Source organism: Protomyctophum bolini (assembly GCF_963924005.1).
Source record: "Protomyctophum bolini genome assembly, chromosome: 24".
Classification (NCBI taxonomy): domain Eukaryota; kingdom Metazoa; phylum Chordata; class Actinopteri; order Myctophiformes; family Myctophidae; genus Protomyctophum; species Protomyctophum bolini.
Window position 1 is genome coordinate 26,103,373 of NC_137885.1, and position 25,609 is coordinate 26,128,981.

At 43.9% G+C, this 25,609-nt stretch overlaps 1 protein-coding gene across 1 annotated transcript in view; it reads left to right on the forward strand.

The window, feature by feature from the left end:
• aox5 (aldehyde oxidase 5) overlaps window positions 1-25,609 on the forward strand; it is a 38,377-nt gene that overhangs the window by 3,240 nt on the left and 9,528 nt on the right. The window contains exons 3-31 of the mRNA XM_080758613.1: window positions 66-162; window positions 385-493; window positions 771-897; window positions 1,470-1,537; window positions 1,847-1,930; window positions 2,088-2,129; window positions 2,925-3,057; window positions 3,295-3,384; window positions 4,396-4,547; window positions 6,008-6,101; window positions 6,972-7,081; window positions 9,305-9,489; window positions 10,351-10,513; window positions 11,615-11,704; window positions 12,587-12,756; window positions 13,726-13,852; window positions 13,979-14,101; window positions 16,232-16,328; window positions 16,800-16,924; window positions 17,964-18,097; window positions 18,227-18,314; window positions 19,345-19,431; window positions 20,291-20,482; window positions 21,426-21,656; window positions 22,737-22,832; window positions 23,651-23,779; window positions 24,095-24,169; window positions 24,824-24,876; window positions 25,228-25,342. Of these exons, the coding sequence (XP_080614739.1) occupies window positions 66-162; window positions 385-493; window positions 771-897; window positions 1,470-1,537; window positions 1,847-1,930; window positions 2,088-2,129; window positions 2,925-3,057; window positions 3,295-3,384; window positions 4,396-4,547; window positions 6,008-6,101; window positions 6,972-7,081; window positions 9,305-9,489; window positions 10,351-10,513; window positions 11,615-11,704; window positions 12,587-12,756; window positions 13,726-13,852; window positions 13,979-14,101; window positions 16,232-16,328; window positions 16,800-16,924; window positions 17,964-18,097; window positions 18,227-18,314; window positions 19,345-19,431; window positions 20,291-20,482; window positions 21,426-21,656; window positions 22,737-22,832; window positions 23,651-23,779; window positions 24,095-24,169; window positions 24,824-24,876; window positions 25,228-25,342 (3,386 nt within the window). The remainder of the gene's footprint in view (window positions 1-65; window positions 163-384; window positions 494-770; window positions 898-1,469; window positions 1,538-1,846; window positions 1,931-2,087; window positions 2,130-2,924; window positions 3,058-3,294; window positions 3,385-4,395; window positions 4,548-6,007; window positions 6,102-6,971; window positions 7,082-9,304; window positions 9,490-10,350; window positions 10,514-11,614; window positions 11,705-12,586; window positions 12,757-13,725; window positions 13,853-13,978; window positions 14,102-16,231; window positions 16,329-16,799; window positions 16,925-17,963; window positions 18,098-18,226; window positions 18,315-19,344; window positions 19,432-20,290; window positions 20,483-21,425; window positions 21,657-22,736; window positions 22,833-23,650; window positions 23,780-24,094; window positions 24,170-24,823; window positions 24,877-25,227; window positions 25,343-25,609) is intronic.

The following is a 25,609-nucleotide window of genomic DNA, read 5'->3' on the forward strand; positions in this document are numbered from 1 at the left end:
TTTCCTTTAGTCCAGTTACCCTGGGTAAACATGGTACCTTTCCTTTTTCCTTTCCATTTCCACAGTGGGTCTAACCGGTACCAAGTCCAGCTGTGGCAGTGGCGGGTGTGGAGCCTGCACCGTCATGCTGTCTAGATATGAGCCCCTGGACAACACAATACTGTATCCTTTAAGACTGTATATGTAGTATGATACAGTATGGTGTTTAATGTGTAAAATCCATGATATTTACATTGGAATGAATGTCTTAAGAGGGAGTGTGAGAGGGCGGGGCTTAGCTAAAGGTGAATTGTAGGCCTATACCACTAATACTACGGTCTAGATTAACACAAATAATGCTGCTCATAAATTGTGGTTCCATATATCCCTGACCTTTGACCCCAGTCATTACGCCGTCAACGCCTGCCTCCAGCCAATCGTCACGCTGCATGGCGTTGCCGTGGTGACCGTGGAAGGCATCGGCAGCACCAGGACCAAACTGCACCCCGTTCAGGTTAAAGGAGCACTCCACCCATTTACTCAACCTCACACTCATATAACTCATTATAATATTACATTGTATCTTATCTTCATATAACCTCACTAATGATCGTCTGTCTGTCTGTCTGCCTGCCTGCCTGTCTGTTTCTCATACCTACCTGCCTGCCTGCCTGCCTGTCTGTGTCTCATACCTACCTGCCTGCCTGTCTGTCTGTTTCTCATACCTGCCTGCCTGTCTGTCTCATGTCTGCCTGCCTGCCTGCCTGTCTGTCTGTCTGTCTGTGTGTTAGGAGGTCATAGCGCTGGCCCATGGCTCTCAGTGTGGGTTCTGTACCCCCGGCATGGTGATGAGTATTTATACTCTGCTGAGGAACAACCCTGGACCCAGCATGGAGGACGTACGCCAAGCTCTGACAGGTTGGTAGTTCCTACATGCCTAGAGGCACATTTCAACAAAAATAAATCTTATCAACTAGTCCACTAGTAAACTAGTGGACTAGTTGCTTAATGCCTTAGGGCGGCTACTTTAGACTGGCAGCCAAATCCAGCCTGAATCAGATCTGAGCCACATCCAGATTGAAATCCGATTGGTGTAAATGAGTCTAACGGGTCACATGACTCATTTAAACCAATCAGATTCCAATCTTGATATTCTTCTTGAATCCTGGGCCTCTACACACCCTCCACCAACCTAGTCCCCATATATGGGGGACAAGGGGAGAGCAACGGACTTGAACTCATGCTTCCTTCATGCCTGAGTGTCCAAGTTGCTCCTTTACACCTGACAGGGGGGAGTTTCCCTGGTTGGACGTATAGCGCGTGGAAAGGAACACGTTATTCCAACCAGTTCCTTTCCCCTCCATCAGGCGCCCCGGCTGGCCAGGGGGAGGCAGTTTAGTGACCAGGATTACTGCATGTTTTTTGTGAGGGTACCACTACCTACTCTAGGGGACACGGGGAGAACATGTCACATGTGACCTCTCCTATAGGGAACCTGTGTCGTTGTACAGGCTACAGACCCATCATCGATGGATTCAGAGCCTTCTGTGTCGACCAGGTAACGTTATTGACCAGTTGGTCGTTTAACCCATTTTGACCTGAGATCAGATTCTAAAAATGTCTTCTACATCCTGACAGTTTTCAGAAAAAGCTATGTTTCTATGTCAGTCGTTCTTTGATTTTTCAAAAATAGCAGACCTCTGTGGCGCGCTATGAGATCTGCTATTTTTCAATATATATGGTGCATGTCCACACAGGTGTGACTGACAGACTGACCGACAGGTTTTAGCAGGTTTTCATAATATAATAAATATGTTGAGATGAGTTATATAAATGATAAATTGATAATAACTGTTTTAAACAATAGTCCTCTCAGTGCTGTCAGAATGGAGCTGCCACTGGAGGGTGCTGTGTGGAGAATGGAATGGCACAATGCAGTCTACAAGCTGATGTAAGACACTATAATAACTATTAATCATAGACGTATATGAAGGCTCAAGGCGGAGTCTCTGACGTAGTTCATCTGGTGGCCATCTTGCTATTGCACATTATGGCGTGTGTGTGTGTGTGTGTGTGTGTGTGTGTGTGTGTGTGTGTGTGTGTTTCAGATGGATCCATCTCAGCATCTCATCTTTCCTCCTCGTCTCATGGTCAGTCACATGGTCACTCTCAGAACACCCAGATATATACGTGACAAGACGCGACAAAAAGTCGTCGCTTAAGTTGTGGCGTATATCTGGGTGTTCTGTGTCACTGTCGCTCCAACTGAACTGAAGCCACACCCACAGCTGTGGTTGTATGATAAAGGGGGAGGGGCTGATAGCGTGATGTCACTATATTACTGTTTATTGCATTGGCCCGTTTGACTGTCAAGGGTTCAGCCTCCAGGAAGAAACCCTAAATACAAAGTCAATAGAGCACCGAAGTCCTGACGTAACTCGCTCATCCCGACGATTCCCCTGGTTCGCGGAAGTAATTTCTCTATGGAGAATAACATGGGGTGATCTTAATATAGTCTACTATAAGCGCTGTGGTCCAAAAATAAACAAGCTGTCTCTGCGTTATTATTAGGGAGGTGTCTCTGTATCGTTTGCAACAGTCAGTCACTCATATATGATACAGTCTGCTTCTAGCGAAGATCTAACTAATTCAGTAGCAGTAACATTAGCGTTTTCTCTCAGTCAGTTGATTCTTCATATCCATATGAGTGAAGCGGCCGGGGTATTTTTCAAACACAGTTGTTATATGAGGCGATCTAAAATCGCCTCAATGGGGATTTCAATGCAACTAAACAAATGCATGAACCTGGGGACTGACGCCCTCTACTGAAAGTGACATCAGACTTCGGTGCTCTATACACCATTGCACATAAAAACAACTTCAGGGTGTCTAATGAAGTACTGTCACCTCATAGACACATGAAAAAGTGGAATGTATGTATGCAGATGATGGAGAAGGTGTTTATGGAGTTCCAAGGAGACCGAGTGAGGCTCTTCTCTCCAGTTGAAATGTCTCACCTGCTGCTGCTGAAAGCTCAGCACCCGCACGCCCCCCTGGTGGTTGGGAACACTACTACAGGTGATTGATTGATTGATTGATAGATTGATTGATTGATTGATTCTGTATTCACTTTGTAGAATGGGTACAGTTCAAAATAAAGTATACGGGTCAATACAGAAACTGCTACTGAAATCAGAATAAATGTTATTTAGCAATTTTCTGAAATTGTCTGTCTGTCTGTCTGTCTGTCTGTCTGTCTGTCTGTCTGTCTGTCTGTCTGTCTGTCTGTCTGTCTGTCTGTCTGTCTGTCTGTAGGTCCACAGATGTTAAAAGGAGAGCACCACGATGTGATCATTTATGCTGGAAGAATCTCTGAGCTACGAACTCTGACCTGGAGCAACACTGGTTGGTTTCCTGTCTGTCTGTCTGTCTTAGTTGAGGAATATAAAGGGATTTTTTTTTTTTATATTTTTTAAACTAAAGACCTGGAGGCGTGATCAATGCTCTTTGGCCACTCCGAATAGCCAAATCGCATTGATCACGCCTCCAGGTCTTTAGTTTACTCAAGTTAGGGAATAAGACCTGGTACTTAAGACACGCAAAATACAGCCCTAAGGATCATAAAAAAAAACCTTGAACGATTACTATTGCAATTTATTTTGGGTCACCCCCCCCCCCCCCCCCTCACTGCTGACTATAGCCTGTGAAGGCTGACTCCAGCTCCGATACTTGAGTAAAGACTACCCTCTAGTGGTGAAATAATGTATCGCACCGTCCATACAGTAGATCGGTGCACTGTTCTGTTGCCTTCCAAGATACACTCTAAATTAATTAGCCCGTCATCTATTAACCACTCAGGATTTAAATTAATTAATCTATTAACCGCCCAAAATTTAAGTTAATGTATCAATTAACCACTCTAGGTATATAAATGCCAGCCAGTCCATATACCTAAGTATATATATATATATATTATATACTTAGGTATATACCTAAGTATATATATATGGACATTTACAATGACTTGGATTTGACCTCTTATACCAGTCCATCAGGCTTAGAGTGCCATTTGCAAAAACAGACGTCGTTTGAGCGCCAACTGCAGTGGACATTTTAAATAAGAATAATATCTAAATAGCTCCATCTAGTGTATCACTGTTGCTGCTTTATTATGGGAATGCATTTTATATATAATAGCATTTGAATGCATTTGTGTGTTATGTTGTTATTGTTGTTATACTGACGGCCAGTACTGTGCCAAAGACAAGTCGGATTTCCATATTATGCCGGATTGAATGGACGATAAAGTTTTCTTTAAACTTTATCGTTATCTTTGTATTATGCAACATCACTGCGACCATCCTTTGTGTGTGTGTGTGTGTGTGTGTGTGCGTGTGCGCGTGCGTGCGTGCGCAGGTGTGAGCGTGGGAGCGGCGTGCACGTTGAGTCAGCTGAAGGAGGAGATGGAGAGAGTCGTGACGGAGGAACCAGAGGAGAAAACCAGAGGATTCACAGCCCTGCTGAACACCCTGAACACCCTGGCCTCAACGCAGATACGCAACATGGCCGTACGTCTGTTTATTAACCCATTCTGAACGGGAACCCATTTTGGTGTTAGCATCATGTTATGCTTTAGCTATTGAAAAATAGCAGATCTACAAGCTCATAGCGCGCCACCGAGTGGCGCCACCGAGTGGCGCGCTACGAGCTTGTAGGTCTGCTATTTTTTGAAAAATCGAAGAACGACTGACATTTTTTAGAATCTGATCTCAGGTCAGAATGGGTTCATCAGACCAGTGTGTGTCCAGTGGAAACCTCGTATGAATCTGATGTCAGGTCAGAATGGGTTAAGACCCTGAACACCCTGGCCTCAACGCAGATACGTAACATGGCCGTACGTCTGTTTATTAACTACCCTGTCCTCAACGCAGATACGTAACATGGCTCTACGTCTGTTTCCCTATCAAGGACATATTAAGATTAGTTCAGGATGACTCTGGGTATAGAAGACCCATTTCCTGTGAGAATTTTGGCCGGTTGAAGACCAAGCGAGCTGCAGCATTATGGATCAATTGCAGTTTGTACACAGTAGTGTACAAACTACTACACAGTAGTGTACACACTGTAGTGTACAAACTGACCTGAGGAAGAACTATTAAAACGTTGTCTTCCTTTCAATAAAGTATTCCTTTACCTAAAGAATGCTTTACCTAAAGAATGCTTTACCTAAAGAATGCTTTACCTAAAGAATGCTAGCATGATTTCCTTGATTGGCCCTGCAAGGTTCAAGGTTCTTTATTATATTTGACTCCCGAGGAAGACATTAGTCTTAGACAAAGGGTTCTAAAGTCCTGACGTAACTCGCTCATCCCTTCCATTCCCCTGGTTCTAAAGTCCTGACGTAACTCGCTCATCCCTTCCATTCCCCTGGTTCTAAAGTCCTGACGTAACTCGCTCATCCCTTCCATTCCCCTGGTTCTAAAGTCCTGACGTAACTCGCTCATCCCTTCCATTCCCCTGGTTCTAAAGTCCTGACGTAACTCGCTCATCCCTTCCATTCCCCTGGTTCTAAAGTCCTGACGTAACTCGCTCATCCCTTCCATTCCCCTGGTTCTAAAGTCCTGACGTAACTCGCTCATCCCTTTCATTCCCCTGGTTCTAAAGTCCTGACGTAACTCGCTCATCCCTTCCATTCCCCTGGTTCTAAAGTCCTGACGTAACTCTGCGTCTAGTGAATTCAGTAGCAGTAACATTGGCGTTTTCTCTCAGTCAGTTGATTCTTCATGAGTGAAGCGGCCGGGGTGACATGTTCATTTTTCAAACACAGTTCTTATATGAGGCGATCTAAAATCCCCCCCTATGGGGATTATAATGCAAATAAAAAGTACATGAACCTGTGGATTTGCGCCCTCTACCGATATATTGACGTCAGACTTCGGTGCTCTATGCATGCTGTGTAAAGAATGTAAACGGATGAGCCACAGGGCAACGCTATGCATGCCCGTAAACTGTATTTTTCCATCCACAGACGGTTGGAGGGAACATCGTCAGTGCCAATCCCAAGTACGACCTGAGTAGTATTCTAGCAGCTCTGCGCTGTACTCTGAACGCAGCTTCTACAGGTACAAGAACCACCTCAGATACTTTAAAATCTAAATCATGACAATTTTCTGAAAAACGCCATGTTTTCTATTTCAGTGGTGCTCAATATTTCATGTCAAGGACCCCCAAAGATTATTTGTAATCAGCCGCCGACCCCCATCTGAAAATATGTTGTTTCAGGAGGGACCCCCCCCCCCCTCCCCCAGAAGCAAAGATTTGAGTTAAAAACGTTCTCTCTGAAAGAATATATATTCAAAGATTTGCACTACATTTTCATCCCAGTGCAGCACTGTTATTATGTCGACTAGAAGCAGAAACCACGTGGTTGCTGGAGTAAACCATTCTAACAGACTGTCAAAGTTATTTCCACAGAGTCGGCACACGTTGGTTTTTTTAATGTACACTACAGACAGTATGTACATACTGACCTGATGACGCTATTTTTCAATAGCTAATGTTAAACTGACACGGAATTAATTTCTTATATATTGGTTAATTCCAACATCTGGAATTTCACCTAATTCTATAGAGTTACGGATGCCCGCTGGCCAAGTGGTCCAACTTAACCCATTCTGACCTGAGATCAGATTCATACGAGGTTTGACCAGGTTTTGGCCAAGTGGTCCAACTTAAGTGCGACTCGAGTTCGAGTCCCATTCATTACGACCTTTGCTGCATGTTTCTCCCATTCTCTCTCTCTCTCTCTCTCTCTCTCTTTCTCCCTATTTCCAGTGATTCTTCACTTGTATCTATCAATTAAGGCCAAAAGCATTTAATGTAATCCATCCTATAGAGTGGTAGTTTTATCTATGTACATCTGGCATGACATTATTCCATTCTATAGAGTAGTCCTATTATATTTAATAACGCTCCACATCATTCTGTTTCAGACGGACGAAGGACCCTCCCGCTGAACGAGGAGTTCTACGTCGACTTTGGTCAAACTGTTCTGAGATCAGACGAGGTCCTGATGTCCGTACACATCCCATACACTACCGCTGTGAGTACAGCAGACCTCAGATCAGATATTAAAGATATGAGGGTAGTATGTGACCATATATATATATATATATTAGAGCTGGGATTCGATTAAAAAAAATAATCTAATTAATCAGAGGCGTTGTAGTTAATTCATCTAGATTAATCGCATTTTAATCGCAAATCAATATTCAACCTGAGAACAGCGAGAAACCTTTTTTCCCAGTGAATCAATGAATAGTGACTACAGGATACCACTCATTTTCAACATTTTACTGTCATTAATATACCTGTTGTGGAAATAATAATAAAAAGTCACCCCATTCTGTGTTGCCTAGAACTGGAGGTCTGAAAAAAAATATGTAGTAACGGTAACAAGTACATCTCAGTGACATCACAAAGCTGTACTTACTTCATATTGTTACTGTTTTTTTGTCATACCTCCAGTTCTAGGCAACACAAAATGGGGTGACTTTTTATTATTTCCAGTTTTCAGTACTATAGAAAAGCGCCCAGTGAGAAACGTTCCGCGGTGAAAAAGAAGGTGCGATTAATCTATCTGTAGTTAATCGCGATTCATTTTTCTGTAGTTAATTAATCTAAATGAATCGCAATTAGTCCCGGCCCTAATATATATATATATACACACACACATCAAAGATGGCAAGGCAAGGCAGTTGGGCAGAGTTTTAACAAGGTTTATTTTTTAAGTGAAACAGTGCATAATGTAGACTGACCAGTAGCATACAGCATAATCACAGTAGTGCCGTTCCCCTCAGCTATATACCCCCCCTATAATCTGTATATTACCCCCCCTATAACATGTCCACAGGCCATACTTGGTTTGGCCCAATAGGCCCCAATTAGTGTTATGCAGCTGTGCTATTTAAAGCCAGGGAACCCATTGGAAATGTTTGACTGCTGAGCAGACATGGGTGAGAGCTGACTGTGACTTGTTTGCTTTGATAGAAACCTTGAAGTTTATAGTTTGTCACTTTTGTTTGTCGATATACCTATAGCTCCATACCCGTCCTAACAAGTGAGCACTATTGTTTGGCATGTATAGACAGATGATAGATAGATAGATAGATAGATAGATAGATAGATAGACAGATAGTTATATGTATATGAGCAAACATAAACAGACAGTGACAATGTTGGCTCATACTGTCACACGGTTCGAGACACAAAAGGGATTTGCCTGGGATGCAAATAAAAACCTCATGTCTGAGGTTTGTAATTTATAAATAAATGTGTGAGTGTGTATGTAGGGATGGAGGTGGAGCTCGTTAATATTTATTTATAATGAGCACCTTATCGATCAGGCTTATCGTTATCGAGCGGTTCTTAATTATCGAGCCCACTATTGAGCATTTTATATTATTTTGTGGTAAGACTGGAGACGACAATACATTCTGAACAGAACCAGTATCTGTTACTATAGCCCATTCTGACCTGAGATCAGATTAAAAATAAATTGCCTCTTCCTCCTGACAGTTTTCTGAAAAAGTGATGTTTCTATGTCAGTCGTTCTTCGATTTTTCAAAAATAGCAGACCTACAAGCTCGTAGCCCGCCACTCGGTGGCGCACTATATGAGCTTGTAGATCTGCTATTTTTTCAATAGCTAATGCATAACATAATGCTAACACCTACACGCCAGTTGGCAGGTATCAATACACTTTTAGACCGACATGTCTATTGTTCTATAATCTATCGTATCGGTTATTTCTTGATCGCCTCTTGAACGTTTAGACATGACGTCATATGGGCTGCTATATGCTCGATAACAGGCTCGATAACAAGCCCAAAGCTTATTGTATTACTGTATTACTGTATTACTGTACCTTCGTCAGGCAGCCTCTGTAGACATTTTTAAAGCTCAGCTCAAGACCCACTTCTACAACATTGCTTTTAATTGATCTTTTATTTTTTATTTTTGTTATTCATGTCCTCACTGTATTGCATTACTGCTTGTTCTTAATGTTGTTGCCTTGCTTTTCTTTTATTCTCCATTTTTCTGTGAGCTGCATTTCATGTCATGAAAGGTGCTATACAAATAAAGTTTTATTATTATTATTATTATTGATAACAGGTGCTCAATAAGCTTGTTATCGGGTTTTTTATCAGGTTTCAAGCTCCATCCCTGCATCTGTGCGTGTGTGTTGCGTGCGTGCGTGCGTGTTGCGTGCGTGCGTGCGTGTGTGTGTGTGCGTGCGTGCGTGTGCGTGCGTGCGTTTGTACAGTGTGAGTTCGTGTGGTCCTTCCGCCAGGCTCAGAGGAGAGAGCTGTCCTTCTCCTACGTGAACTCGGGCATGGTGGTGACGGTCAGAGGAGACTCCGACCGGGTGGAACATCTGAACATCTACTACGGAGGGACGGGAGCCACGCTGCGCAGGGCCACCGGCACCTGTCGCGCTCTGCCAGGACGGTACGTCTACGTCCCCCTCCTGGTGCTGCGGCCATCTTGGATCCTATAAACGCATGGGAGAGGGGTGGGGCCGAGAAAGGCCCTTATTGACCTCTAATGGCGAATAGTGACACCGGAGGTTTACGGGAATGCATTGGAGTCTATATGGGCTCACCGCGCCAGTTAACGAACCAACGTGACCCAAGCTGTTTTCTGCCCCCTCAATGTCGCAATAAGTTAACTCTGTCTCTACCATAGACTGTAAAAAATATGGACAAAGCGTTCTCCGGGTCTAACATGAACGTAAAATGAAGCCTGTCAGTCCTTGAATTGTACATCGCCATCTTTCTAGATCCGATTGGGCCCAGCTGGCCCATTGGCTGGCCCAGACAACGAGGCGGGACTTCCCCCCTTCTTCTCCGTTGGTTTTTATTTTGACTCGAGTGGGTGGGGAATCCCGATCATAGACTGTAACGGTAGCCACGCCCCTCAGAACATACGCGACTTTATGGTAATTTTTTTAAATAAATGGGACCAAAAATGTCCAAAAAGAATATTATGACATTAGAAATGAGACTTTAAACTATAGTGACTGGAAGCAGAAAGTATTCATGACCATGTTTATTAAGGTAATACAGTCTAGGTGAAGTTGGGCCCAAATACATGGACTTCTATGGGGCTATGGGTTTTTCTGGGTCCAGTGACAGACAGCGCCACAACAGGCAATTATATGAACTTTCAGGAAATCCCGATTTCCTTCAGTGGCTTCACGAAATATCTGTCTGACTGCCCCCCTGGTCTCTACTCCTATGGCTCTGCGCTCTGAGACTATATCCATGCAGTATATACCTAACCTATATGTGCACGTGGCTCATTCTGCAGGCGCTGGGGGGAGGAGCTCCTGGCTGAGGGGTGTGGCCTCCTCCGGCAGGACGTGCGTGTTTCTCCCGCGGTGCACGGCGGCCGAGCGGAGTACCGCCAGACCCTGGTCCTCTCCTTCTTCTACAAGCTCTACCTGCATGTTCTGCTGCAGCTCACAGACAGGGTGGGTGGTCCTCTCCTTCTTCTACAAGCTCTATCTGCATGTTCTGCTGCAGCTCACAGACAGGGTGGGTGGTCCTCTCCTTCTTCTACAAGCTCTATCTGCATGTTCTGCTGCAGCTCACAGACAGGGTGGGTGTGTGTGTGTGTGTGTGTGTGTGTGTGTGTGTGTGTGTGTGTGTGTGTGTGTGTGTGTGTGTGTGTGTGGGGGTGTGTGTGTGTGTGTGGGGGTGTGTGTGTTAGGGCATTAAGCAAACTAGTCTACTAGTAAATCCACTAGTCGACCTTGCTGGTACTAGTGAGTGTGACTAGTTGACAAAAAAAAAGTGTATTTTTTTTATTTTATTTTGTAGGCCTCAAGATCAGGTAGATTATATTTATAGTCACCAATGTACCCTGTTTTTGTACAAATATTTATTTCCCAAAAAAATAAATAAATATATATATATATATATATATAGGCTATATATATTTCTTTTTACATAATACGTGGTTAAACAACTAGTCGACTACTAAACTAGGTAACTAGTCAACTAGTAAAAATGACTAGAAGTGAATGCGTGTGTGCGTGTGTATTGTCCTTGTATTTGGAAGTCTGGGCCATGTCCATAAACTTGTGCTCAGGGGTTTGCAATTGGGTGGATTGCTAAAAACAAATGCAAAAAAGCTGGCTAAATACTGTTCTGTCTCAGCTACTATGGGCAGTCTGTCCGTCTGTCTGGAGAAGGCGTTGTTTCATTTATCCCTAGGTGGCTTAAAAAACCCAAAACAAACATCCTGTCTAGTAGTATCAAGTATATAGTATGTCAACAATGTGCTATATATATATATCTTTTTTTTCTCTTCTTTTCCCTCTGAGCTTGGTTGGACCATATAATGTATAACCTTATTCTGACCAGTGTTTGGTTCTATTCTGTATACGCCACTTGTGCAGATCCAAATAAAATAATTCAAGTGTGTGTGTGTGTGTGTGTGTGTGTGTGTGTGTGTGTGTGTGTGTGTGTGTGTGTGTGTGTGTGTGTGTGTGTGTGTGTGTGTGTGTGTGTGTGTGTGTGTGTGTGTGTGTGTGTGGGTTTATGATGTGGGTTGTGAACTGTTCCAACAGAACCTGTCCATGAACAGAGTTCCTCCAGAGTTCCTCAGCGCTCTGACGCCCTTTCAGAACGACGTTCCACGCGGTCACCACACTTACCAGGTCAGTAAACTGTTCTACGAAGGCCTTCTAAATCCTGACACTTTACCCATCATGTTTCTGTGTCTAAATCCTGACACTTTACCCATCATGTTTCTGTGTCTAAATCCTGACACTTTACCCATCATGTTTCTGTGTCTAAATCCTGACACTTTACCCATCATGTTTCTGTGTCTAAATCCTGACACTTTACCCATCATGTTTCTGTGTCTAAATCCTGACACTTTACCCATCATGTTTCTGTGTCGCTCTCAAACGTTTTCATGTCCACGACCCCCCCCCCCCCCCAAAAAAAAAACATATGTAATTGGCCGCCGACCCCCCCATGTGTAAATGTGTCAGGTGGTCCCAGACTTTTTTTTAATGTTCTTTATGTATCTGCATCAGGATTTTCCTGTTTTTCAGTTTTTGTGGCAAAATTTTACCTTACAAAAGGAAAACAATGCAACAAGAAAAATAATAACATTGGAAATGGAAATTAAGCCCACAGACCTAGTAGATAGGACATGTGGGATCTTTACTCTATTTGATGTATCGATGAATTTAAGTATAGACATACATTTATGTTTTAAAAAAAATTGGTTTTAAAGTTTTTAATTAGTGCACAAAAAAAAAAAAAATCTGAACAGACTATATTCACTTCAATATGTCTGGGTCCCCACCCACTCACTCAGGGTTGACGTGTCACACCTGTAGTGATGGGAGGGGCGCCAAAATGTGGTGTTTGATTGGGTAATGGGGGGCACTCCCTTATTATAAATGTACAAACTTGTGTGTATGTTCACATGACCTGATGAAGATCAACACAGATCGAAACGTTGTCAGCATTTAAATAAAGAACGTCTTACCTTTACCTGTGGTGTGCGGGCTCCATCCTATCTACAGGTGGTCCCAGACTCCCAGTCCTCCAGTGACCCCGTGGGCCGTCCCAGCATGCATCTGGCTGCCCTCCAGCAGGCCACGGGGGAGGCCTGTTACTATGACGACCTGCCGCAGGTCAAAGGTGAACTGTTTGTCGTCATGGTGACCAGCACCAGGGCCCACGCCAAGATCAGGTGAGCGTTAAACACTCAACATGTCTGTGTTTTATTTTATATCGGGTCAACTCTTCGATTCAGTGTCCGTGTATTTCAAGACCGTTGACCCATTAGACCAGGGGTGGGCAACTTATATTAGCGAGGGCCAATATATTTCCACACTCACTCCAGAGGGGCCACAGTGCATATTACTGTCATAGCAATGTGACACGTTTTGAGCTTGTAGATCAGCTATTTTTGCTATATTTGATTTTTTTGAATTGAATACCTGATTTCTTTTTTTTTACTATTTTTTTAAAATTGGAAACCTGAAAAGTAACCTTTTATATTGAATTTCAAATGCATTTAGTTATAGTTATGTTAACTTTATGAACTGTTAACATAACTACATTGGAAAGACAAAGACAAAAAGTCTAACATTTTAATACTATTAAGTACTAGTCATTTAATGTTAGATTGTAACAGCTGAAATCAATACTGTATCAGTATTCTGATATTAAAGGGGGTGTCAGTGATTTCAGTCAAAAACCCTTAGGTTTCGTTTTTGCCTTGGGACACAAGCTTTCATCCAATCAGGATAGAGACCCCCAGGGGTTAACTGGGGTCAGCACACTCTATAGTAGAGGATTATCACAACAAAACAAAACAATAAGTGATATTTGAATTAAGTGAAATCACTGACTCTACCTTTAACATGCGGGCTGCATTAAGTGAAGGTGAAGGGCCGCCAGTTGCCCACCCCTGCATTAGACCATGGGGGTGCCCAGACTGCCCACCCTTTTTTTCACTTGAGAACGACTTTAAAAATGACCAGCTCAACAAAAACATTATTACCGCTATCCAATGTACCCGAGGGGGCTTTGGAATAGCCTCTTTTCACTAATTAAGTCCCTAGGGGGGGGGTGGCTAGTATAGCTAAAAATAGTGACAAATCCGCTAAGTTGGCAACAGTTTCATTGACCAATCGGAAACATTGCACGTTTTCAGCGCCATTGACCAATCGGAAGCTCTGCTGATGCCTGGTGTGGTGGACTTCCTGTCGGCCGCAGACGTTCCAGGGTCCAATCAGAGACTCTGGTTCAGCGACACGGAGGAGCTGTTCGCTGAGGAGGAGGTGAGGAGCTGTTCGCTGAGGAGGAGGCACGCACGCACACACACACGCACGCACGGCGCCGCATGCACGCACACACGCACACCAAGGTGGTGTGTATTGACGTGTAATGTGATGTGTGTCCACCAGGTGGTGTGCGTGGGTCAGATCATTGGAGCAGTGGTGGCGGAGAGCAGAGAGCAGGCTCGGAGAGCAGCGCAGAGCGTCCGTGTGACCTACAGCGACCTCCTGCCTGTGTTTTACACCATAGAGGTACACATTACACCCTAATTACACCCTACTGCCTGTGTTTTACACTATAGAGGTACACATTACACCCTAATTACACCCTACTGCCTGTGTTTTACACTATAGAGGTACACATTACACCCTAATTACACCCTACTGCCTGTGTTCTACACTATAGAGGTACAAATTACACCCTAATTACACCCTACTGCCTGTGTTCTACACTATAGAGGTACACATTACACCCTAATTACACCCTACTGCCTGTGTTTTACACTATAGAGGTACACATTACACCCTGATTACACCCTACTGCCTGTGTTTTACACTATAGAGGTACACATTACACCCTGATTACACTATATATTATACAATATACTGCCTGTATATGAACAAAAATTGGGCATCCTTTTCAAATGGGGTCTTGCCCTGAAATTTTATTTTCAGGGCAAGACCTCGACCTCGCGCGTGCCGACTCGGCCCCCAGCCTGGTACGCTAGTCAAAATATGGCCCTTGAGGAAAATTAATTGGGGGAACCCTGACCTACAGGGTGAGTTGCTTATGGCCTAAAAGTGGACTATGAATGAGCCTTTAGATTACATATGGTTGATATCTACTCAACCAACCATTCATAGTCCCCCTTCTCACCCCCTAAACCGGGTTTAAGATGTCCGGTAAAAGACCCCTGTAACCAAAAACAATAGGTACACATTCTCCTTTACATACACCTCCATTTGGGCCATCAACAAGGGAAGCTGTTGTTTACTGTAGTTTCCATCAACAAGGGAAGCTGTTGTTTACTTTAGTTTCCATCAACAAGGGAAGCTGTTGTTTACTTTAGTTTACTGTAGTTTCCATCAACAAGGGAAGCTGTTGTTTACTGTAGTTTCCATCAACAAGGGAAGCTGTTGTTTACTTTAGTTTACTGTAGTTTCCATCAACAAGGGAAGCTGTTGTTTACTGTAGTTTCCATCAACAAGGGAAGCTGTTGTTTACTGTAGTTTCCATCAACAAGGGAAGCTGTTGTTTACTGTAGTTTACTGTAGTTTCCATCAACAAGGGAAGCTGTTGTTTACTGTAGTTTCCATCAACAAGGGAAGCTGTTGTTTACTGTAGTTTCCATCAACAAGGGAAGCTGTTGTTTACTGTAGTTTCCATCAACAAGGGAAGCTGTTGTTTACTTTAGTTTACTGTAGTTTCCATCAACAAGGGAAGCTGTTGTTTACTGTAGTTTCCATCAACAAGGGAAGCTGTTGTTTACTGTAGTTTCCATCAACAAGGGAAGCTGTTGTTTACTGTAGTTTCCATCAACAAGGGAAGCTGTTGTTTACTTTAGTTTACTGTAGTTTCCATCAACAAGGGAAGCTGTTGTTTACTTTAGTTTACTGTAGTTTCCATCAACAAGGGAAGCTGTTGTTTACTTTAGTTTACTGTAGTTTCCATCAACAAGGGAAGCTGTTGTTTACTTTAGTTTACTGTAGTTTCCATCAACAAGGGAAGCTGTTGTTTACTTTAGTTTACTGTAGTTTCCATCAACAAGGGAAGCTGTTGTTTACTGTAGTTTCCATCAACAAGGGAAGCTGTTGTTTACTGTAGTTTCCATCAACAAGGGAAGCTGTTGTTTACTGTAGTTTCCATCAACAAGGGAAGCTGTTGTTTACTGTAGTTTACTGTAGTTTCCATCAACAAGGGAAGCTGTTGTTTACTGTAGTTTCCATCAACAAGGGAAGCTGTTGTTTACTGTAGTTTCCATCAACAAGGGAAGCTGTTGTTTACTGTAGTTTCCATCAACAAGGGAAGCTGTTGTTTACTGTAGTTTCCATCAACAAGGGAAGCTGTTGTTTACTTTAGTTTCCATCAACAAGGGAAGCTGTTGTTTACTTTCAGGGGTGGGTGGTTACACTTCTGGTTCCAGGTTCCAGCTGCACTTTAAAAAAAATTTTTTGGAGGGGTCCCAGATATAAATGGAATTACAATGGGGTCAGTAGCCTATACATGTCAAACTGGGCATCCTTTTCAAATGGGGTCTTGCCCTTAGTACGTCATTTTTTTCGAATTGTTCTTGTTGCAATTTACGAGCTGCGTTTCGCTTCCCGCGTCCGCGCGTCTTACTTGTAGTAGTAGTATTTCATTGTGATGTATTTCTCCTCCAGGACGCCATCAGACATCAGTCATTCTTTGAGCCTCAGAGGACTCTCCAGAGAGGAGACGTAGACACGGCGTTCCTCACAGCTCAACACGTCCTGGAAGGTAAGAGGAGACGTAGACACAGCGTCCCTCACAGCTCAACACGTCCTGGAAGGTAACTGTAGATGTAGACACAGCGTTCCTCACAGCTCAACACGTCCTGGAAGGTAACTGTAGATGTAGACACAGCGTTCCTCAACACGTCCTGGAAGGTAAGAGTAGATGTAGACACAGCGTTCCTCACAGCTCAACACGTCCTGGAAGGTAACTGTAGATGTAGACACAGCGTTCCTCACAGCTCAACACGTCCTGGAAGGTAACTGTACGTAGATGTAGACACAGCGTTCCTCATGGGGCGGCGGTGGCTCAGGGGTATAGAGTGGCTGGATGGTAACCGCAAGTTTGCCAGTTCGGACCCTGTTGTCTCCTCCCCCAGAGTTAGTGTCGAAGTGTCCTTGAGCAAGACACTGAACCCCGCTAATTGCTGTGTGTGTGTGTGTGTGTGTGTGTGTGTGTGTGTGTGTGTGTGTGCAGGTCAGATGTACATGGGAGGTCAGGAACATTTCTACATGGAGACTCAGGGACTGATCGCTGTTCCTTCAGGAGAGAACGGAGAGATGGACCTGTTCGTAGCCAGCCAGCACGCTGCCTTTACACAGGTTATTGTTATTATTATTATTACTAATATAACTATTATTATTATTATTATTATTACTATTATTACTACACCAGTGGTGCCCAAAAGGTTGAATGGATCACAAAGAGGACAATTAACCCATTCTGAACGGGAGCCCATTTTGGTATTAGCATCATGTTATGCTTTAGCTATTGAACAATAGCAGATCTACAAGCTCATAGCGCGCCACCGAGTGGCACGCTACGAGCTTGTAGGTCTGCTATTTTTGAAAAAATTGAAGAACGACTGACATAGAAACACAGCCTTTTCAGAAAACTGTCAGGATGTGGAAGACATTTTTAGAATCTGATCTCAGGTCAGAATGGGACAAGACCTGAAAGTGAGGAAGGCTCTTGCATGGAGGAGGGCCCTGAACGGCATGACCAGGGTATGGAACTCCAACCTCCTCCGTCAAACCAAACTCCGCTTCTTCTACGCAACGGTGGAGTCATCGTACATATCATCATGTGTCATCTCATACTGGCCAATCAGAATGCCTGTTGCTTGTTGCCACACATTTACGTCATATTTGGCGGACATTTTTTGACCTAATTTCTCCGTTCATTGTCGATGGCAAATATGAGACGTGTGATTGGACAAGATGACGTATACATTTTCCCTTCATTGTCATTTAGCCAATTTTGGGCGGGACCCCCTTTTGGTGTTAGCATTATGCTATGCTTTAGCTATTGAAAAATAGCAGACCTACAAGCTCTACGAGCTTGTAGGTCTGCTATTTTATTTGAAGAATCATGAAAAGTGACATGAAAGTGTTTGTTGAGAGAACGACTGACATAGAAAAACGTCGCTTTTTCAAGAAAACAGTCAGGATTCAGAAGACATTTGCAGAATCGCTCCCAGGTCATAATGGGTTAATGTTTGTGTTGTGGACATTTTGTGGGGTCAGAAGCTGCATATAGGAGGGGCTATAGCGCCCCTCAAAAAACAGGACCAATTCCACGTTCCCGCCTCTAGTTCCCATTCCTAGTGCGTCCGTCTTCTTCTTCTATGGTCTCCCATAGGAGCTGGTGGCCGGCGCCCTGGGCGTGGCGTCCAACAAGGTCACCTGTCACGTCAAGAGGCTGGGCGGAGGCTTCGGCGGGAAGGTGATGAAGATCGCCTCCCTGTCGGCCATCACCGCTGTCGCTGCCGCCAAGTAAGGCCTGTCTGTCTGTCTGTCTGTCTGTCTGTCCTCACGGTCCACCATCGGGCCACCTACAGTAGAACATTTATTTGTGTTTTGCATAATTATGAATGTTGTGGTTTTGAATTGGTATAAATGTAGGACTGGCAGGGCTGTGCGCTGCTGCCTGCAGAGAGGGGAGGACATGCTGATCACCAGTGGACGACACCCCTTCCTTGGGAAGTACAAGGTAGTGTTGTATGCAGACGACGTCGATGTGATGCAGAGCTGAACTGAACACACAATGCAGATAGCCAGCAAACAAACTAGATTTTGGAGTATATTTCATCACATGAATGAGGCGCCCCTTACAGCAATGTACAGTAGCAGGCAGTAGTCAAATGGTAGCTGATGAGGAGAAAACCCTCACCTAACGCAAAATGACAGGGGGTTATGAACTACAGATTTAGCGGGTATATGGAGCAGGTTGATTGGAGAAGTGTAGATATGGCTTATAGAGTAAATGTCTTGCAGAAAACAGCGAGCTGAGAAAACAGGCTTGAAAGGTTCACTTCTGTGTTACCCAGCTACATGTTTGGGCATTTATTTCATATTTACATGTCGATTTCAGCTCTGACACTTATTTCAGACATGCTCCAGTATGTGAAGAGTCTGCCTGTGCTATTAACTCATTTTGAAAATGTTGGTTTTTCTCCTCTGGTGAAAAGCTGTAATTTGCGCGACGGCAGTCTCTCAGTCAAATCTGGTCACATAATGTTTAAAGGGACACTTCACCCTTTTTGCAAAAATATATATGTTAATGACGTTTAGGAGCTTTAGAACACTTTCCTGGGGGTATTTATGTGTGTAATATGTGGTTTTAGATATTTTAGATTGTAGCAGTGAGCACAGTGTCTCTGATGTCATGGACACTGGGCTCACTTCCTTCCTGGACTACATAGCTCCCACCTATCCACAAGGAGGATCAGTGCACCAAATAATTATGGGAATTGTAGTCCAGGAAGGTAGTGAGACCAGTGTCCATGACATCAGAGACAACAGGCTCACTGCTACAATCTAAAATATCTAAAACCACATATTACACACATAAAGACCCCCAGGAAAGTGATCTAAAGCTCCTAAACGTCATTAACATGTATTTTTTTGCAAAAAGGGTGAAGTGTCCCTTTAAGTTTATCACTCTTTAGTTGCAACATTCCCACACTGTCAGAAGACAATGTTCTGATGAGTGTCCCGCGGGTCACGGTTCTGGTTTCCAGGTGGGATACAACGACGACGGAACCATCGTGGCGGCAGACGTGACGTACTACAGCAACGGAGGATGCACCCTGGACGAGTCCTCCTTCGTAAGAACATCTCACACACACACACACACACACGTCACATTAACACATTCTGACCTGAGATCAGATTCTAAAAATGTTCTTCTACATCCTGACAGTTTCCTGAAAAAGCCATGTTTCTATGTCAGTCGTTCTTCGATTTTTCAAAAATAGCTAAAGCATATAGCATAATGCTAACACCAAAAGGGGTTGCAGAGTTAGTTCAGTCAGATATACTCGGGCGGCTTCATGCTGCGGTCGATAAGGGAGCCTGCATATACCCGAGGTAGTCGGTGCATCCGTGTTACGTTACTCTGTGGGTTGTACACGGGCCCACGTGTCATTGGCTGATGTGGCAGTCAGCTGACCAATTGGGCGGGGTATATTTACATGTAATTAGACTGTAAATTAGACTGCATGCTTCTTCCTGCCTTCCTTCTGCATAATTATGGTTCCTGGTTGTTGTCATGTGATGTTTGCTCCCACCGCCACCACCCCAGCACCACCGCCACCACCCCAGCACCACCGCCACCACCCCAGCACCACCCGGTGGGCTGGTTATTTCTCTTAACGTTTAACGATGGCGTTTAATTGTGCCGAGCAGGGAGAGAAATGTAGCAGAGTCGAAAACCAAGATAAAATATCGCATGCACGCTTTTATTCTCATTCTATAATAAATATTGGTTAAATCTATTCGTGAGTTATCTGACTGAATTAACAGTTATTATGACAACCGTCTAACAATACACACTTGACATTGTTAGCAATTGACAGACAGACAGACAGACAGACAGACAGACAGGATGAAAACTGTAGGTGAGCTGAGCTGATTTCCAGAGATCAACACGCAGTGATGTTTGGAGCCCCGTGTGTGGCGTTGCAGATCATGGAGAAGGCCTTGCTGCACATGGACAACGGCTATAAGATCCCCAACCTGCGAGGCCACGGGGTGGTCTGCCGGACCCACCTGCCCTCCTACACGGCCTTCCGAGGGTTCGGAGGACCCCAGGGGGCCGCCATCATCGAGAGCGCCGTGCACGAGGTGGCCGCGCGCTGTGGGCTCCCGGCGGAGAAGGTACCGTACTGTACTGTGCTGTGCTGTGCTGTGCTGTACTTTACTGTACGTCACACATTCAAACAAGTGTTTGTTTCATAGAAATCCACCATAGTCATGTTATGAGCTACAATCTGTCAGGAATAATTGTAACAACGATATGATTATTGTTCATTATTGGGCGCCACTGGCTCAGGGGTAGAGTGACCGGATGTTCGAACCCTGTGGGCTCCCCCAGAGTTGGTGTCTTAAGTGTCCTTGAGCAAGACACTGAACCCCTACAGTAATTGCTCCCGATGTGCAGGTTGGTGCCTTTGCATGGTTTCCTTCCGCCATCGGTGTGTGAATGTGTGTGTGTGAACCATAGACTGTAAAAAATATGGACAAAGCGTTCCGCGGATCTAACATGAACGTAAAATGAATCCTGTCAGTCCTTGCAATGGAAGTCGCCATCTTTCTAGATCCGTTTGGGCCCAGCTGGCCCATTGGCTGTCCCAGACAACGAGGCGGGACTTCCCCCCTTCTTCTTCGTTGGTTTTTATTTTGACTCGAGTGGGTGGGGGATCCTGTTCATAGACTGTAACGGTAGCCACGCCCCTCAGAACATGCGCGACTTTATGGTCATTTTTTTTATAAATGGGACCATCATTTTGACATTAGAAATGAGACTTTAAACTAGTGACTGGAAGCAGAAAGTATTCATGACCGTGTTTATTAAGGTAATACAGTCTAGGTGAAGTTGGGCCCAAATACATGGACTTCTATGGGGCTATGGGTTTTTTTGAGCCCAATGACAGCGCCACAACAGGCCATTATATGAACTTTCATTTCCTTAGTGGCTTCACAAAATATCCGTCTGACTGCCCCCCTGGTGTGAACGGGTGAATGTAATGTACAATCTATGTAAAGCGCCTTGGATAAAAGGCGCTATATAAATGCACCATTTACCATGTTATTCCTCTAGGTGAGAGAGGTGAACATGTACAGCGAGGAGCCCTCCTCCACCCACCACGGCCAGCCGTTCAGCCCCAGAGGGATGCAGCGCTGCTGGGCAGAGTGTCTGCAGAGGTCTGCCTACCAGCGCCGGCTGGAGGCCGTCCTGGACTTCAACCGGGCCAACCGCTGGAGGAAGAGGGGCATCTGTGCCATGCCGCTCAAGTTCGGCGTGGGGTTCTCCAAGGGCTTCTACAACCAGGTCAGAACTATACCCTATATAGTGTGATGTGATAATGTCTTCTACAACCAGGTCAGAACCTCCTATATGGTGTGATGTGATAATGTCTTCTACAACCAGGTCAGAACCTCCTATATAGTGTGATGTGATAATGTCTTCTACAACCAGGTCAGAACCTCCTATATGGTGTGATGTGATAATGTCTTCTACAACCAGGTCAGAACCTCCTATATAGTGTGATGTGATAATGTCTTCTACAACCAGGTCAGAACCTCCTATATAGTGTGATGTGATAATGTCTTCTACAACCAGGTCAGAACCTCCTATATGGTGTGATGTGATAATGTCTTCTACAACCAGGTCAGAACCTCCTATATAGTGTGATGTGATAATGTCTTCTACAACCAGGTCAGAACCTCCTATATAGTGTGATGTGATAATGTCTTCTACAACCAGGTCAGAACCTCCTATATGGTGTGATGTGATAATGTCTTCTACAACCAGGTCAGAACCTCCTATATAGTGTGATGTGATAATGTCTTCTACAACCAGGTCAGAACCTCCTGTATAGTGTGATGTGATAATGTCTTCTACAACCAGGTCAGAACCTCCTATATGGTGTGATGTGATAATGTCTTCTACAACCAGGTCAGAACCTCCTATATAGTGTGATGTGATAATGTCTTCTACAACCAGGTCAGAACCTCCTATATGGTGTGATGTGATAATGTCTTCTACAACCTGCAGGTCAGAACCTCCTGTATAGTGTGATGTGATGTGATAATGTCTGTGATGTGATGATGTCCTCCATGCGATCCCACAGAGCGGCATTTGATTGGAGCAGAGTTGTTGTTTTCGTCGACATATTTTGACCTGAGATCAGATTCTAAAAATGTTCTTCTACATCCTGACAGTTTTCTGAAAAAGCTGTGTTTCTATGTCAGTCGTTCTTCGATTTTTTCCAAAATAGCAGTCTGCTATTTTTCAATAGCTAAATCATAACATAATGCTAACAAAATGGTTTAACAAATATAATGACACAGTGAACTATAGTGATAGCTTGCGATACGATTTGTGACAGTGTTGGCTGCTGTCCTCCAGGGGGCGGCGTTGGTGAACGTGTTTAAGGACGGCTCAGTGCTGTTGGCTCACGGAGGAACAGAGATGGGACAAGGAATAAACACCAAGGCTATACAGGTACACAATCCAGTATTTAAGTCTGAAGTCATTTTGTAGTCCTACGTTACGTCCGGGTCATTTTGTAGTCCTACGTTACGTCCGGGTCCAAGTGGCACCAGCTCCCGTCCGCATCTCATTGTAAATAGAATATCTAAACGTGTGAATCTTTTTACAATGACGTTATTTTTCAGAAAGGAAGCCATTGAGGGTTAAAATGGGTCTTAATGCTTCCAACTCGAGTAGAATTATTAATGTTTTGTACAAGTGTCCATGACAACAAAAATATATGATCTGGAGACAAAGACTATTATTATCATTATTATTAAAGGTGGCAAAACAGTCCATTTGCTCCGTAAAATATTTCGGGGGCATATTTAGAATGTGTGCAGGCTTGAGTATGTTGAATCTAGTTTGCAATTAATGAGGATTTAGTTGACACAATAAAATAAAATGGCGATAGTATTCCATGTGGGGCAGACAGCTTGTCACAGCCAGATTTGGGAGAGCAACAGCTTTGTTGTTGCGAGGAAAGGAAAGCGGTAAAATTAGACTTTCGTGGTTGTTTTCGTCTCAGATTTAGTCCGACGGAGTGTCACAGTATAACTCTATGGGGACACAAAAGCGACACAAAAGTAGGACCCGGAAGTATCTCAGCAGGGGGCGCTCACGTCACAGCTAAAATACTGAATGTGCACACAGACACAGACACACGCACGCAGGCACACACACAGACACACAGACACACAGACACACGCACACAGACACACTTTCGTACAGATAGCAAGCGTCGTGTCGTGAAGGCTTTGGTGTCCTACGTTATTTCTGTTTGTGTACAGATTGCCAGCAGAGTGCTGAAGGTGCCCATGTCCATCATCTCCATCAAGGAGACCTGCACAGGAACCATCCCCAACGCCACGCCTTCTGCTGCCTCCTTCGGCACAGACTCTGTGGGCATGGCCGTCAAGGTACTAGTATTAGTATTTGATACTATAGAGCGTCGCATTCCCGCCCCTTTCGTGACAAACATTGAAACCAAAACAGTGCGGACAGTGAAGAGTGAAGACGCAAACTGTGATTGGACGGAATGACATTTGTGATTATTTGATTGGTTGAGCACGGAATGTGATGTATGAGGATAAGAGCACCCACTTCACACAGGTGTGATTTTTTTTGTTTAATCATGTTATAATCATTATGTAATCATGTTTCCTATAAAAAGTTTTTTGTGTAATCATTATATAATCATGTTATAATCATTATATAATCATGTTTTCCTAAAGGACGCCTGTGAGAAAATGATGAGACGTCTGGAGCCAGTGATGAAGAAATACCCAGAATGCACCTGGACCCAATGGGTAATATTTATACCCACATGGGTACTGATTTATACAACTTACAATCTAGACATTAGGCCGACGCTCTTAAAACGGAGTGTAAGCTAGAACATATGGTTATGACAGCTATGCTGTCTTAAGTTACATAAGTTTAGCCTTTGTGCCTGTAAGGTCGTCAAGGCTATAGAGCGCCACAGTCCCGCCCCCTTTCAGAAAAGCGAGTGGCCCAGGAAATGAAACCCCAATGCATTCTCCCATCGGCACTTCTAATATAATTTATTTAAAGACGGTTACGCCGCGGACAAAGCCAACTCGGATCGTGACAAATCATGACAATGAACACAATGTTTTGGGGCCGATCAAATCATTAGAAAGAAGAAAAGAAAGTCAGGAGACAACACTATTTGTTTTGTTTTTCGTTTGGGCCCGTTTAAATTATTTGATCGGCCCAAAACATTGTGTTCATTGTCATGATTTGTCACGATCCGAGTTGGCTTCAAAAATCGCGATTTTTGAAAAATCGAAGAACGACTGACATTTTTAGAATCTGATCTCAGGTCAGAATGGGTTCATCAGACCAGTGTGTGTCCAGTGGAAACCTCTTATGAATCTGATCTCAGGTCAGAATGGGTTAACTTATTCCATATACCTTTTTAATATTGTTCTCCTATATAGATCGTTGAAGCGTACTACCAGAAGATCAGCCTCTCCGCCACTGGATTCTTCATGTACGTCTTTGTGTTCTATTCTATTTATCATCATTATAACAGTTTACACTGTTTGAAAAACTGAGTTTATATATTTTATTTTATATGGCACACCTATGCAATGTTGTAATGATTTACAGTTTATCTGACACAGAAATAAATACATCTATCTAATCTGTCTACAGGCTAAGGTAGAATGTAAAAGTGGTGTGTGTGTGTGTGTGTGTGTGTGTGTGTGTGTGTGTGTGTGTGTGTGTGTGTGTGTGTGTGTGTGTGTGTGTGTGTGTGTGTGTGTGTGTGTGTGTGTGTGTGTGTGTGTGTGTGTGTGTGTGTGTGTGTGTGTGTGTGTGTGTGTGTGTGTGTGTGTTTCAGGGGTCCCCCCACCAGTGTGGACTGGGAGAAGGGGGAGGGGGAGGCCTACTATTACTTCACCTTTGGGGCGTGTTGTTCTGAAGTGGAGATCGACTGCCTGACGGGAGACCATAAAGTATACCTACAACACACACATTGAATACTAAATAAATACACATACAATGTATACCAGTGGTTCTCAAAGTGGGGTCCGGGGACCCCTGGGGGTCCTTGAAGGAGTTCCAGGGGGTCGCCAGCTAAATGATAGTTAGGAACAGAATGGACCCTTATGGGTCTGTAACTCTGAGAGTGTACAAATGGAACCAAATGGACCCTTATGGGTCTGTAACTCTGAGAGTGTACAAATGGAACCAAATGGACCCTTATGGGTCCATTTGGTTTC